The 15287-nt window shown below is 48.1% G+C and overlaps 1 protein-coding gene across 3 annotated transcripts in view; it reads right to left on the bottom strand.

Annotated features, from left to right (window-relative positions):
* RNF123 (ring finger protein 123) overlaps window positions 1–15142 on the bottom strand; it is a 47903-nt gene extending 32761 nt beyond the window's left edge. The window contains exons 1-17 of one of the 3 annotated variants that reach the window (XM_021529179.3): window positions 15077–15142; window positions 12691–12888; window positions 11584–11668; window positions 9524–9603; window positions 8629–8726; window positions 7418–7472; window positions 6999–7084; window positions 6171–6257; window positions 5625–5692; window positions 4694–4819; window positions 3896–4010; window positions 3007–3111; window positions 2752–2877; window positions 1495–1587; window positions 1229–1302; window positions 675–792; window positions 101–200 (exon numbers count right to left, since the gene is read on the bottom strand). In XM_021529179.3, coding sequence (XP_021384854.2) covers window positions 101–200; window positions 675–792; window positions 1229–1302; window positions 1495–1587; window positions 2752–2877; window positions 3007–3111; window positions 3896–4010; window positions 4694–4819; window positions 5625–5692; window positions 6171–6257; window positions 6999–7084; window positions 7418–7472; window positions 8629–8726; window positions 9524–9603; window positions 11584–11668; window positions 12691–12772 — 1498 coding nt within the window. In that variant the 5' untranslated portion in view covers window positions 12773–12888; window positions 15077–15142. Of the gene's footprint in view, window positions 1–100; window positions 201–674; window positions 793–1228; window positions 1303–1494; window positions 1588–2751; window positions 2878–3006; window positions 3112–3895; window positions 4011–4693; window positions 4820–5624; window positions 5693–6170; window positions 6258–6998; window positions 7085–7417; window positions 7473–8628; window positions 8727–9523; window positions 9604–11583; window positions 11669–12690; window positions 12889–13210; window positions 13258–14905; window positions 15012–15076 lie in introns of those variants that run through there. The other 2 variants (XM_077786070.1, XM_021529180.3) reach the window with 2 other exon arrangements.
* Between the last annotated feature and the right edge of the window lie 145 nt (window positions 15143–15287).

Here is a 15287-nt window from a genome sequence, read left to right as displayed (position 1 = left end):
AACACAGCTGTACTTCACATGGTGAATGGGATTTAGAAAAAAAGCTCCTGGCTGCACAGAAGGTGTGAAATCTTGGCAACTTCCCTCCTTTCCCACAAACCTTCAATGCGTTTCTTGAGCCGCTGGCAGCCTCTTTCATATGCCCGACGCCTCAATCTCTCCTCAGCACTCTCCTCCTTCACCTCTTTACTCTCCTTGCCCTGATTGGGGACAGACACTGATTAGTAGGAGAACATTACACAGGGAAAATTTCTTGCCAGAAATTCCCTTAAACAATGCAAAATGGAGAGCAGCAACTCCCTGAAACAATGTGTCAGTGTGTGACAGCAGCTGGCAGGACTCTTATGCAGGTCTCCTCCAGCCTTGTAATGAGTAGTGGCAGGAGATCTTTTGAGGATGATCAATTCCTTAAATACTGTGACGTTCGCTTCCAAATCTGTTGCCACAGAAAACTGTCCCCCCTCCCCTGTCTGAGCACCACACCTCAAACATACTCTCTAAGGGGACAAAAAAGATGACAAGGGGATGGAAAAGCTCAAGCACTCAAACTGTAGGACCCACCAGTGCTAACACAGCTGGAAATAGGGACCATCCAACTTCCTCAGCCAGAAAAAGATGCAAATGGCAGGCAACAACATTTCCTCAGCCTCCTCGGTGGAAGTGCCTGTACTCACCTCCTTGGTGAAGCGGTTTGGCCACCACGTGGTGGGAATGAGCTCCTGCAAACCTGCCTCCTCCACACGCAGAGGGCTCTTGATGTAGAAGAACACAACTGAACGGAGCACATCGAAGCTGTGCTGGAGTTAAAGCAAGCACAGAAGCTACAACAGAAGGGACAGGGCATATCTCCAGAGCTGTAGTGAAAGACTCCTTTCCAAACTACGACTGCAAGATCCAGAGGCCTCTGGAGAAGCCCCACACAGCTATCACAGCAGCTGTTGAAATGCTACCACAGAGCTGGACTGCTCTGAAAGTGCAGTCCAGTCTAAGGATATTAGAGGTCAGGCAGATAGAAATCAGTCCTGTGTGTTACTAGGATGTGAACTATGCAACACTGCTCCCTCCCCTCAAAGCATTCATAGGAAATGGTGTCAGGCAGAGGAGACCTGAGAAATGACCTCTCAAGACAGGGTGGCTTCTACCTCCCTGGACCTACAGGTCCTTGAAGTGTCCTCAACTGCATTATTGAGGGAAGGGAATCTGAGACAGGAGGAGACACAAAGGATACAGAACATTGCTGAGTAGGTATTTCCTAGATTTCTCATGCTTCAAGACTGCAATGGTGAGCCGGAGGTAGTGGATCTAGGAAAATAGAAGAAACAAAAGTGACTCCATCTGCAGAACACACAACTCTCCAATAGCTACCGTGTGACAGAACTGCCATCTTTGGCTCAAACTACTACAGGATCCAAAACATCATGTACCTTAGGGCAAGGGGACACAACAGAAGCTGGCTAGTCACAGATTCCTGGGAATTCAGAAATGTAAACTCACTTGTAATCCCAGGTCTGGGATGATGGGGGAGAACCTGTAAGCCCGCAGCAGGGACATCAGTAGCTGCTTGAGGCACTCATGCACTTCATACTCCTGAGAAAATAAGAAACATATTTAAGAGCAACAGCAAGGAGTCAGGAACAGCTATAGCTCCCAGAGTGAGATCTTGGAAGGAAGCATTCATTCCTGAACTGAAAAAGCAGGTGACCTGAACCCAGTGTCCCTCTGACTCCACAGGAGAGAGTCCAAGCAGAAGTTGGTGCCAGTGCTTTGCTACAAGGAAACAGCTTCTGCAGGAAGTCCAATCCAAAAGTCATCTACCAAAAGCCAAAGTACCAGGCCCTATTTGTTGGGCAGTCACCAGTCTTCTTACTCCCTGACTCTACCCAAGACACAGTGTTGGTAGAACCAACCCAGAAAAGAAAGAAGTAAGTCTTGGGTAAATGTGATGAGAGAAGAGTTGTCTATTTGAATTCAACTCATAGCCAGCCAGCAGGATGAGAGCCAACTCTTCCCACAAACACAGCAGTCCTACCAGAGGGTCCATTTTCACTGCTAAGATGGGGGGCTTGAAGGAGTCATGACATTTTTCTATTAAACTTCTCATGGCAGCTGGCTGGGCCAGTGCCCGCATCTGTTAACTGTTACCCCAAAGGGCAGACGTGCTGTCTCCAAGCAGATCCCCGGCAGTGACTGGCTCTGTGTAACCACCCAAGCACTCCAGCAGCAGCAGCAGCTTCCCAGCTGCTTCAAACGTGTCCCAGGAAGGAGTAAGCTCATCCAGCAGGGATAGGAAGGGAAGTTGGAGGAGGCTTTTCCCCAGCAGTGCTGGAGATGGTGAGAGTGCACTGCACACTTCTACCCTAGTCCCGCACACTCTGGTCGATTGCTTCAGCACGTGGCAGCACTTAAGACATCCACAAATACATATTAATAACAATCAGAATACTATTCTTATTGATAAACTTGATGTTTCCAGAAACAGGAAGTTATTCACCATCATCAGCTCCTTTAGCAGTAGGAGAAGCTTAGAAATGCCTGGTTAACTCATTGCCAGTGTCTGCATTCAACCCTCAGTGCCTGGGTGTGCAGCAGCAGCCGCCAGATGAGCTAAGTGAGAGGGTGGTCTACCACAAAGAAAAAAGAAGAGAAAGACACTGAACACCACCAGCATTTTGTAGGGAAGGCTCCTGTCCTCAGCACCTCCCAGAGTCTCCCTGGAATCCCTAGGGAGGAACCAGCACCCTACCAACTCACCTCCATAAGAAGCCACATGAGATCCAGCAGCTGCTGAATAAGGGGGTGGGCCTCCACTGCCCCTCCTCGCTCAAGGATGCTCAACAGGAAGGTCATGAGCACATCTTCCACCAGGTACACCTTGCACTGCAGACAGAGAGGCAGGTCAACATTCCTCCATGCACAGGCACTACCCAGCAAAAGCTGGGGATTACTTTGGCTAGCAAGAACAGTAACAAGCACTACAGAACCTGGCAATAGGCAGGCAAAACTCACCATAAGAGGGGAGAAATAATTGAAGATGTGAGCTAATGTAATCAACACTGTGGGTTCTCCTTGCAGCTGCCACATGGATGTGTCTTTCTCCACCAGCTTCCCCTCCTGCAATGACAAACCCAGAAAGACACACGGCTTGGATCCAGCCCAATCCACCTATACACCAGCAAGTGAATGAACCACATGCCTGAAGCAGCCACTGCTGCTGTCCCATGCCTGACTGCACCAAAAACCTTGAACGTGGGAATTCAGAATGCCAAAGAAGCCAGGCCTATTCCTCTGGAAAGCTGTAGTGAAGTCGAGATGTCAACCACGTGTGGCAACTTTGAAAATGTTCTTCTAAAAAAGGCTCAAGTTTACATGTTAATTTGTAAATGGGAAGACCTAGAGAGAAGGCCTAGCAAAGCCTTCATTCAAGCCAAGACCATAGCATATGGCATTCCCTATGCTTTGGGCATAAACAGATCATCCCTCATCCTAGTGGAAAACAGTGTTTCCAGCAAACAGTGCCACAGCCAAAACAATTCTCAAGGCAGATCTGCCAGAATTTCATCACATTACTGAATAGTAAAAAGCTTAGGATGTGAACAAACTGATTTCAAGGGTGGAAAATCAAATGCAGCAGTTGTGATCCTGACAAACATCACTTCTTGAATACTGGCAATGAAACTTCATAGGACTGAGAACAACAAATGATTTAAATTAAGTGCTGAAACTATCAGGAAGCCCATTTTGCAAGCCAGAGAGCTCCAGGGACATGCATGCCCTATGCAAGCATTTAGACTCTTGGGTGTATGGAAACATCTGAGCTGGCAGCATGTGCCAGGGAGAGCAGAACCACATTTCCCAGCATGGTGCCCCTCAGATCCACCCAGTGATGCCAGCCTACCGTCACATCTATTCCAATATGGATCACATTCTTCAAGTAGCCCAACAGCTTCCGAGCCTTCACCAGGTCTGCCACAGGAGGATCTTGCAAGGGCCGGTAACCTTCCACTGGATAAGTAGGGAAGTGTTAAGGGAAAATGCAATCTGAGCCTTTTGGAACTTCTTTTGTCTGTGCAAGGAAAGACTGCTTTACTTTGTACCAGTCCCAGTTCAAACCATAGTGCCTTCTACATGGATGATCCACTTCCTTAATACTGCAAGCAGAAAGTCTTTCACTTCTGCTTGGTGTGAAATACTTTTTTCATCAGAAAGACCTACTGCATCTCCCCCTATAGCCATCAATGGGCAAAACCAGGATTGCTCTGACAAGAGATCCAGGCTTCAGCATTCACATATCAACAGGCAACACTAATACGATGTCAGAAGTCCCATATGGCTGGGAGGTAAAAGAGATGAGTGACCAGAAGGCTCAGCAGCATATCAGCATTAGGGTTTCCAAAACTGCAGAGTGAGAATTTTGCAGGATCTGAGAGTCTGGGAGCAGGCAGGCCCCAGCTGTAGCAGCAGTTGCTGACTCAGAGCTGAAAGCAACTCTCGTTTCAGAAACTTGTGTTTGTGTCCTGGAATTCTGCTTCAGCTAAGGAGGTATTTGGCTCTTCTCTCCCTGACTAGCTGCACACAAGTGCTGACAGCAGAAAGTGAACTGCAGTCAGGTGTGTATATTCTACAGCTTCCAAAGATGGTCTCAGGAACAGGCTCTTCCCCCTTCAGACCTCCTCTCCCCACACCTAAAGGATATCGGAGTGGACGGCTTCCAAAGTTAAAAGCAACAGACTCTTTGAAGGAGAGGCTGATGGCAGGGAAATAAGCCATTCCAGCACCCCTCGTGATGTTATCAAAGGCAGTTCCCAGAGATATGCCATTCCTGAAAGAAGGAAAACCCACAAGGTTTCAGTCACAGCAGGAGGGGTCTGAGGTCAGCTGGGCAATACAAATATCAGCTTGCCAACACGGACACACCAGTCAGTCATGCCTCCTGTCATTCTTAACCTGGCACACACGCAAATGTCACAGCTCTGCTGAGTGACAACCACGGAAGTACAGGGTCACTCCCATTTTCATATCAGCATGGGAAGGCATGTGTGATAACTAAAGCAGCGGGATATTTTAAAGCATATGATTTTTTTGACTCATCTATTTGATGTTGGTGGCAATCAAGGATAATGCTTTCAATCTACTCCTCCATAAAAGATGACACCAACCACCTAATAGTTCTTAATTGCAACTGACTTATTGCATGCCAGGGCCAGAGAACAATTCTCATTGTGCATAGGAGCTGGAAGCTGGAGATTTATCAACCTTTTCACAGCTCCTTGTAAATTTAGGACAGGCAAGGCCTACACTGACTACAAAAGCATTCAATTAAAGCCAAGTGTGGCATTAAGTATCACAAGAGATGTCCTTCCCTCTAAAACCCTGGCAAACTTTACAAAGATTTTGTAGCTTGAACATCTTCCTGCCAAATGTTTTCAACTGAACTGAACTGAGACCAAACAACAAATTCAGACGGCTTCTGAACACAAGACAGAAAAACAAAGGCCGGAACTACCAACATAAAGAGGGGAGTGCAGAAATAGGGCTCAACAATCTGCTGAGCAGTGAGACAACCTTTCTGTTACACACAGACATACAGACATGAACAAAGCAGGGAATGAAGCAAAGATGCTTACAAGCAGAAAGCAATGGTGCCCTCATCAAGGTCTATCAGACAGCTGACGATGTCTCCTGCTGCCCAGGACTGCAGAAAAGGGAGAGAAGAGGTTAAACATATATTTCTAGGGTTTTCCCACATCACAAGAAAGACTGCAACCCAACCAATCCCTTGTGATTCAGGGTTAAAGAAGAGAGAGTTCCTTCTCCTAGCAGCTCACATCTTTTTCAGGCACTTCTAAAGCCCAGCTGGGATCTTTTTCCCCTCTGGCACGAGGAATGTACATTTATCTCAACAATGCACCATGCTCTGATGTACTACAGAGAACCAGAGCCTTCCAGGGACCAACAGCAGCACTAGGCTGGGAATCAGTCTGCTGGGGCTGCTAAACAAAGCACGGAGACAGCATGTCCAGCACCTCTAAAGTACAGACAAGTGCTGGTGCACAGACTGAAGGAGGGAGAAAGGCTTGAGGGCATTTCACAAGGCCCAGCAGAATCCAGTGAGCAGGAATCACCTGCTTTCTGCTTCCTTTCCATCCCATTCCTGAAGGACAGCTACTCACTTTGCCATAGTTTGTAGTAGTCACGTTCCACTTGCGCACCCTGTTTCCATCATAGGCATACGAATCTGGCGTGTCCCCAACGCCTTCCTGCACCAAAGTATGAAAGAGGAGACTCAGACCAGACCAGGCATAGAGGATTCCTCTCATTGCAAGAGAACCTTTAAGAGGGAGACCAGTAGACAGTGAGAGCAGTTGACAGCACACATGCTCTGCCCTGGGAAAAATCCTCACTCTAGGAATTAACCAGTGGCCTGTGATCTTTGGTTCAAAGAAATGCACCACTCCCTACTTATTTTTGGGTTGGAAGAAGAGTACGGGCATCCAACACTTCTCATTTCTATCAAAGCAGCCCCGCAGGATGTCCATCACTTCCTCTCTCACACACTGCAGAGTGACAAGTTAGTGAAATTCTGCAGCTGACATCCCTTTCCAACACCAAAAATCCCACCCAGTTGAAACAACATTTCACCCTCCCCTGGACAAAACCAGCCCTGTAGCACCAGCTGCTGAGGCCCATCCCAAGGGACAGGCTGCCAGCACTGCAGACACACACACTTTCTGGGGAAGATACCAGCTGAAAGTAAACATGTAGCAGTTCTATGTGCAGCAAGAGCACATCAACACACCCAGCACAGACTTTCTCACTGAGCACCATTCTGTGGACACAGACCTGAGTGTCTTGTAAAGACTCTTAAAATAGCAGGCCTGGCATTTTGTGTGCATGTATGGCATTTCTGGTGTGAATGCCAGCAGGGCACAGCACCAATTCAATGCTCTACACTGACCAAAAAAGCAGTGAAGGAGCATCCCCCAGAGTAGCTATACTACCTCCTGATTAAATCTGCAGTTGAGAGTACACCAGCCAATCTGCATGAGTCCCTGGGAGGAGATGAGCACCTCATAAATCCATTTCCCTGAAAGAAAAAGAGAAAGAGATGCCACGCAGTGAATTCTTGTCCCCTAGCTTGTTGTTAGAGAAGCTGAACCTGACAGTGCTCCCACAGAAATACATGCGGCACACAAAAGAGGTTCAGGACATTTCCAGGATTCCCCTCCCACCCTTTTACTCTGGCATCACACAATCCCCCATCCTTCTAATTCCCTGGAGAAGTTCAGTGAATGAACTGGGGAAGAGGGTGCTTAAGATCTGGAACATATTCAAGATTTCCTGAGTTGTCCAGTTGTCTAGCACCCCATACACTCCTCCCAGGGTCTTTTCTCAAAGCAGTACTGGTTTATCTCCTTACCTTTATAGACACATGTTGTGGCCCTGATGGACCCAAAGTTACTGTGGCCAATTACCTGGACCAACAAACAAAAGGTATTTTAAGGTCAGACAAAAAGAGAGGCTTGTTCAGTCCTTCCATTCTCTCTGTCCTAGTACTCAAAACCAAAGCAAGATGGAGAGCTGTTCACAAGGACAGTATAGGGGCAAGAAGGGACATCTTTCCCACCCCAGCAGCTGTATTTGGAGCCAGCTGGTCCCAGGGAATCATTCAAATCCCTCTCACAGCTCATCTGTACTTGATAAACCCCAGTGCAGCACCTAGCATGGCAGCAGTACAAGGACAACATGTTGATAGGTTCCCAGTGAATTGGCACAAAAGTGTATACAGCAGTGATTATGATATGGGAAAGATATCTGAATGCTGGACAAGTTAGAACAAGACTATAGATTCAAGGTGTCTAGAACAAAGGCCAGGGTTGGCAGGTAACATGCTGACTGGAAACGGAACCGTGTTAAATCCTGACTCTTGCTATCTTGGGACAGACCATGAAGAGGAAATTAAAGTAGGAACAAGGAATTCACAGACAAGCCAGTCCAATCCATTCTGTGGTCAATTCTAGGTACAGCCAAAGTAATCTACAGCAGGTGGTTAAAGGGAAAGGGGAGACCAGGGCAGTCTGATTTGTTAGAGGCTATAAAGCAGGCACATATTAAGGAGGGAATCAGCTCAAGAGGAAGGGATGTGCTTGCTCAGTGAAGGGGTGGAAGGAGTGCAGAAATTACTGAAGTAGGAAAGAGTTAAACTCCAGTGGATTCTTTCAGCTGACTTTTTGCTAAGGAGCGAGCAGGTAATTAGTGAAAACAAAGGAAAAAGGAAAACTTTGGCTTTAGCCTCCTTCTAGCCTTTAAAGAAGACTAGAAGGAAGGAAGAGGCAGCCTGCTAGAGGGAGGGACAGGAAAGCTGGCTGCTTAGCCAAGCGAGCCCCTGGGCCAGGGTAATCCTTCACTTCCTCACAGCCCCACTCAGACCTTGCTGAAACTTAGGGGTACTGCTAGACTGTTTCCCAGGAGAGCTCATTTCCTCCAGGATTCTGCAGCTTTCAGGGCAGACTCCATTTACACATGCTACAAAGCCACTGACAGGGATCTACTACTAAGAACAAACCAAGAAGCCCTAAGTGCTTTTAGTCCCACAAAACCATTTTCTGCTGTGTCCAGCAACACACTCACCCCCAGTAAGTCATCATCGACCAGCAGGAGCCCCTCAAAGCCGCTAGTGTGGTCCAACACCACAGTGGAGGGACCGAGCCGACCCTCTGCCACCTGATCTGAAACAAGAGTTGCAGAAAACCTGTTGGGCAGAGTTGTGCAGGATCCAGTGGACCCAGCTCACCTGCCAGGTACTTCCAGCCGGACTGTGACAGAACATGGATTCTGCCACATGGGAGAAAGATTAGGATAGTGTTGCCTATGTTAGACCCTGAGAAACTCAGAAAAGGAGAGAGATTTAAAAGAAAGTCATCACAGTGATTCAGCTATGCAGCACTCAGGACATATTAAGTTTTCCACATCACCTGAAAATTTTACTTTGACAAAATTCAAAGGCTGAACTCTGTGCCAAATATTTGGCCAACAGGTCACACTTTGATTGCAGCCAGCAAGAAAAATTTGCCTTTCTAGGAGGGAAGGAAGGTTGTATCTTGCCACATCCTGATTCATTCAGAGAAATTATGCTAGTAAGAACACAGGGTACAGGCTGAGGCCCAAAGTGAATACCTGCAGTGGAGACCAGTATGTCATTATTGTCAACAAGCCTCTGCATCTCTCACTGACAATAGCACTGCACACTCCTGGTCAAAGCAATGGCTCTGCGTATCATTATCAGTAAAATATCCCCAGAACTGCCTTTCCAGATATTTTAGCCTGGAAATCTGCCTCTATCTGCAAACCAACCTGCTGCAAGGCTCGCTGATGAGCCCCTCACAGGCAGGATTTAAAAGTACAATAAATTAGAGCACAAGGAGGCACAACAGCACTCAGGGAAATGCCTTTCATGATACAACTTGTCCTTCCCAATTAAGCAGCACAAGCAAGAAGCACAAATTGGACAGGCAGTATCTCCTACCTCTGCTGTCTTCAGAGCCATTCTCCTCTGACAGCAATCGCTCAAGGTGCTCCTGCAGGTTCTGGAACGTCAGGTTCTTCCTAGGGAATAAACACACAGGAGCTCTTACAAAAAGCTTTGTTTCCAATATTTCAAGAGTTGCAGCCCAGACCCATGTCCTGTGCTGAGACATGAACCATGAAGTTCTGTTGATCTGTTTCATATCATGAATCTAAGGAATTTGTTGCCCATTGTGTTGGGACAATGAATGAAGGAAGGACCAAACACAGCACAAACAAGCCAAGTAGTTAACAAAGAATCTTACAGTCTTCAGTCTGCTCAGGAGTGTTTTGTGGCAGTAAGAAAACCGTGGTAGAAGGCAGCAAGAAATCAACTGTACTGCCAATAACTATGGACATGACTTTGCTGCAGTCAGCATCACACAAACATGGCCTAAGTTGGGATTTGTCTTTTCCCCAAAATATTTTGCAATACAAAAGAAGAGAGAAGACCACAGCAGCAGCTGTAGCAGTTCAGACAAAGGTCAGGCTAGTCCAGCATCCTCTCTCTGTGAAAATAACTAAAATGATTTTGCTTTCAAACTGAAAATTTTCTCATGCATCCCCTTTGGGCCACTAATCTAGAGAACTTACTGCCCTTCCTTGGTTCTCTCCTTTCAAAGATAGTTTACTTAGCTGATCCTTGCACAAGAGCCTCCTTTTAGTAGTGAGAACCACTAGTTGTTCCTATCGCTGCTTCCCATTTCCAAAGCCATCTGGGAAACAACTTCTCACTTCTCCAGGACTAGGGATTTCCCTAAGACTGGTGAGAGACATTGTGAAAGCCTGATGGATGTGAAGATGCACAGAAGTGAAATAAAATAATCAATTTTGGTTGGCATGAGAAGGGTGGCTTCAGCAAAGCTGCTTAATCAGCACTGGCATGGAGGAGGAGTTGTGGAAGGAGAGTGGAAGAGCATGAGACAGGCAGAGAGATGTCTGCAGTGAGCTCCTCTATAAAGAATTCAGGCCTCTGAAGGCAAGATGTCATACCATAAAAGTTGCTCTCATATGGCAAATGTTATTTCCAAGACCTCTTTAATTGCTACTGGGCATTCTACCAAGTAGCCATGTCCAGGGAAAAAGGGTGGAAGGCAGAAAAAAAGAGAGACCAGTCCAACAAACTATCAGTTCTGTGCATTCAAGCCATTAATCACCAGAAATCAGAAATATTGAAAACCAAAATGCTCAGGCAGATGGAGTGTTCCAAGGCTTTCTGGCAGGAGAGCTTGTGGTAAAGTAACATGACCCACTTTGCCTCCCCCCCGCACCATCACCCCGGCTCACCAAGAGCCAGAGGGCCAAGAACTATTTATAGCAGCTCTGAGCAGTTGGAGCTGGCAGTCCTAAGTATAGCTGTGGAATGTGACCCCAGCCATGCTGCACTGCCAACCAACAGGAGCCACAGGCCTGACTCACACTGCCACACTCCTACCTGCCCTGAACCTGTCTGACTTGCCTCTGGCAAAAGAGATGCAAGAGGAATTATTTTCATCCAACACTACAAGTTTCTGGGATAAAAGGTGAAGAAGAACTGAAAATAAATAGGAAAAAACAGTCACTAAACAGGAATTTTGTGTTTCTCTTCCTTTGGTGACTCCTAATAAAAGTACCAGCAGGTCCACAGCCTGGAAAATGTATGGTATTGCAGGGATCAGTAACAGTCTTGCCTTCAGGTTACAGGGCACTATTTTTAATTCCTGCACCTGACACAGGTGCATTTTGCACTTCCTTACAAGCAAAGGGGGAACAGGAACAATCAGGTTAATGCCTCTTTATTTCAAAAATATTGCCTCATGAGGTGGTATATGGGATTTTTCATGAAAAAAAGAATCCTTCCTCACAAGCCCTGCAATTTGAAAAAGCCATTAAAGAGCAGACCTCAGAGTTGTTTCTGTAACATGGAGCTGCTGTGTTTTTAACAAAGATCACTGTGTGGCACTAAAAGATCTTTCCTTTCACGCAGTGCTGTTTATCTGGAGGTAGCATCACTTGCCACCTGGGCAGTGAGAAGTCTGATACCTGTAAGCAGCTGCAGGCTGGTTCCCGTCAGCACTGGTAAAGACTCGATGCAGATAATCATTCAGCAGCCTGCTGTTCACAATCCCTTGGGAGAAACAGAAAGGAAATAAGCTTAGAGAGTCTGGGGTAAACTCAAACATGAATTTCACATACAAGCAAGAAACTGGTAACTATGGGTAAATTATGTTCATGTTTGCTGAGCAACACAATGGAAGATGCAGCTTCAAGCAGTCATTCATCACCTTACTGTCCTCACCAGCAGAACTAGAGTCCAGCATTATTGGGTGCATCTCCCCAAAAAAGACTTTCCAATTTGAGCTGCTCTGCCATAGCAACTGGGAGCCTATAAATCGCTACACACAGGTGGAAGTGCATCCTCAGGAATCCTGCTGTGCTACAGTAACTCCAAAAGATGAAAGTAGGAATCCAATTTCATTACAAAAAAAAAATAAAATCTTAACACTACTGCAATTCCTGATGTCTTATTCATATTCAGGATGTCTCTTAACCGCATGAAAGATGCTGAGATGGAAAGGCTGCAGGAGCAGTTCACCTCGTGTAACCCAGAACCCTCTTTAATGATGTGTGCCTCACCTTCACTAAACAATGCTTAGTGTCACACTGATGCAGCAATCCTTGTTTCTGAGTGCAACAGTGCCCTCAAATTTGTGGTCTCATAAGCACACTTGTGCTGGATTGGTGATGCCAAGGAAAAAAAAAAAACAGACTGCCTGGCAGGTAGCAGATTTCCCAGAAAAGGATTCATTTGAGAATTTGACAAGCTGTTCATCCTGGAAGGGGAAGTCCCTAAATCAGATGAGTCTCAAATCAGATGGCAGGCAGGCAACAAAACATTCTCCAGCTTTATGAGGCAGGGCTGTGTGCTGAAGAAAAGGCTCTGTGACCTGAATTTCTGGAGTCATTAGTGCTGTAGGAATTCCAGTCCAAAATCTCATCTCACTTTGAGGATTTACTCTGTTTTAGCTGCCCTGCACCTCACACTACCAAGGTAACTGCAACTGGAAGGCAGCTGATTTCAAGCAAGGCAAGGGATACTCCCTGGATCCACACTGCTCCCGTTTTCACACGACATGTACAGGACCCTACCTGTGACCTTGGACTTCTCTGGCTCAGTGCTCAGCCTGTAATTCTTCCTTGAGAAAGCAGTCCCAGCACCTCTCGACGTCATTCTTCACAGGCACCACTTCCAGAGCAGACATAAGATGCCTAGACAGATGCCTAGATCAAAACCTTCTGGGGAGGATGCTACCTTTAGACTTCTCCCTTTCTTGAAGGTTGGTTTACCTGGATTAAACAACAGGGATAAGACATAAAATAGCCACGGTCCTTGCATGTCCTAATGACATTACACAAGAGCCCCAAACCAACTAACTGCCAACCCTGCTCTCTGTCCCACTGTTGTCCAACAGCTCAAAACATTCCCAAAGCAGATGAACCATTAAGCCACATTCCAAACAGCCACAGAAACTCCACTCCAAACAAAGGCACAGGCACAACCAAGCCAGAAACACAGGCAACCTTCACACCAAGCTGGGCCAGAAGCACTGAGCCAGCATAGAGGTACAGCCAGCACCACTGCCAAGCACCACTGAGACTGGAACCGCACCGCACTGCTGCTCCTGTCCTGACAACACTTCTGCCTTTCTCTCCCACTCTGTATTCTTTAGGACAGCAACATGTGCCTGGTTTATCTTCTGCTTAGCAGGTGTTTAGATTATTCCACTACCCAAAACAAAGAGAGAGGAAAAAGGAATGAGACAAATGCAGATGGACTGGACTACAATAGAATATCACTAACTACAAAGCGAAAGACCCAGCTGTCACGGACAAAAGCAGAAACAAGTAATATACAATAGTGTTTACAAGTGAAAATTTACCACGAGACTAGAGATTCAGGAACCTTCCTGGTACCACTAGAATGCTATCCCAGCTGACATGTGCCAGGACAAAAGGAATACATTCAAGTGGCTAGTTCCATCCAGCTTCCAAATGTAAGGTTATACCCCCCTCCTCCTTACAACTGCCCCAATAGCCACCCTCACTGGAAGACTCTCTCCCTGGACATCCATCTGTCAAAGCACTTTAAGAAACACAGAGCAACAGGAAGATGCAACAGGAGCAAAGGCTGCGGGAATTAAATGCTTGTTGTCAATCTCATGCAGAGCAGAAACTAAGGTGAACCCAAGAAAAGTCAGTGACTCCAGAAAAAGAGTGCCAAGTGACACAAGTGCCACAACAACTCAAAATCACATGAGCTTCAGCTAGACTTGGGAAAGAGTTTCCTAAAACCCCTTTCCTCAGGACCACCCCAGCACTCAGCAGTGGATCAATACTGCCCGGCCTCCCTCCTGCAGCACTGCTGAGCAAAATAGTAGGAACAAAGCAAAAACCAGCCTGGATCAAAAGCCCTGAATGATGTGTCAGGAACTCAAAACAAGAGACAAAACAATAATGAGAAACTCATCGTTTACTACCAAAGCAGAGCAGACAGCACAATGTGTACTATCCTAAAAGTACTCGACACATGACATGATTTCACCTCTGTCAGAACAAGTTAAAAACAGCCGAGGGCAGTCAGGAGTGGCTCTCCTAAAAGGCAGCCACTCTAGTAACCAGCGCTGCCAAAACAGCCTGAATGCCCAAGGCAGAGCATGCAGCACCGCCACACTGGCACCATATGAGATGCAGTGCTGGCACTGCTGCAGTGCCAGGGTGTTTGCTCAGCTGGAGCAGTTGTTGCTTTCAACAGGTCTGAGAAAGGGCAAAGCAGGGGGACACACATCTGCCTCAGGTGCGATTCACAGAAGCAAAGATGCCCTGCTCTGAGCGTGGCCTCGGGCTAAACTCCCTTCTCTTGGCAAAAGCAAGCAGCTTCCAGCAGCAGGGCAGAGCACACAACACAGGAGCAGCCAGAGCTGAAGTGGAGACGACTGGAGGCAGGCGAGGAGGCCGAGAAGCCAGGCCGGCCAACACAACTTTGGCAGCTGCCGGCCAAGCCCCGAGACTCGCAGCAGGCAAAGGGAAACAGCACAGCCCGACACGGACCACAGAACTGCCCTGCCTTCACCCCAGGCGTGGCACCTCAGCCTGCCTGCACCCCCAGCCCACAAACACCGGTGTGCGCCGTGCTCACACCCAGGAACCTGCCCCAAAGCCGGACTCACCCCACAGCTCAGCGGCGCCCCATAACCCAGAGGCAGCCCCTCAGCCGGGCGGCACTCCCTGCCAGCACAGACACCCCAAACCCGGAAGGACTACCATGCCCACAAACACCCCAGAGCCGAGAACCCCCTACACCTGCCTACAACCCGTGAGGCGCGGCAGCCACCCCCCGGCCGGGCGCCTCCCGCGTAGCCCGACGACACTCCCCGAGCTGGCCGTGCCCCGAGCCCCCCCGGCCCCGGGGCAGCCCCGCGCTGCCGGCACCGGGCCCCGCGCTGCCGGCACCGGGCCCCGCCGCCGCCGCACTCACCGCCGGCCCGGCCGCGCCGCCGCCGCCGCCGCTACGGCGACCCGCGAGGGCCATGGCGGGCGGGCGGGACGCGTTGCCGGGAGACGGGCGGGACTCTCTCGGCGCTCGGGCAGGGCCGCGCCGCGGTGCCCTCCCCCGGGGAAGGACCGGCGGCAGCGGCCCTCCGGTGCTTGTGTGAACTTCTCTCGAGGAAACCGAGCAGGGTCGGGGC

Source organism: Lonchura striata, chromosome 12 (genome assembly GCF_046129695.1).
Source record: "Lonchura striata isolate bLonStr1 chromosome 12, bLonStr1.mat, whole genome shotgun sequence".
NCBI classification, from domain to species: domain Eukaryota; kingdom Metazoa; phylum Chordata; class Aves; order Passeriformes; family Estrildidae; genus Lonchura; species Lonchura striata.
Note: the sequence above shows the minus strand (reverse complement) of the source record. Positions and strands in the feature narration are given on the sequence as shown.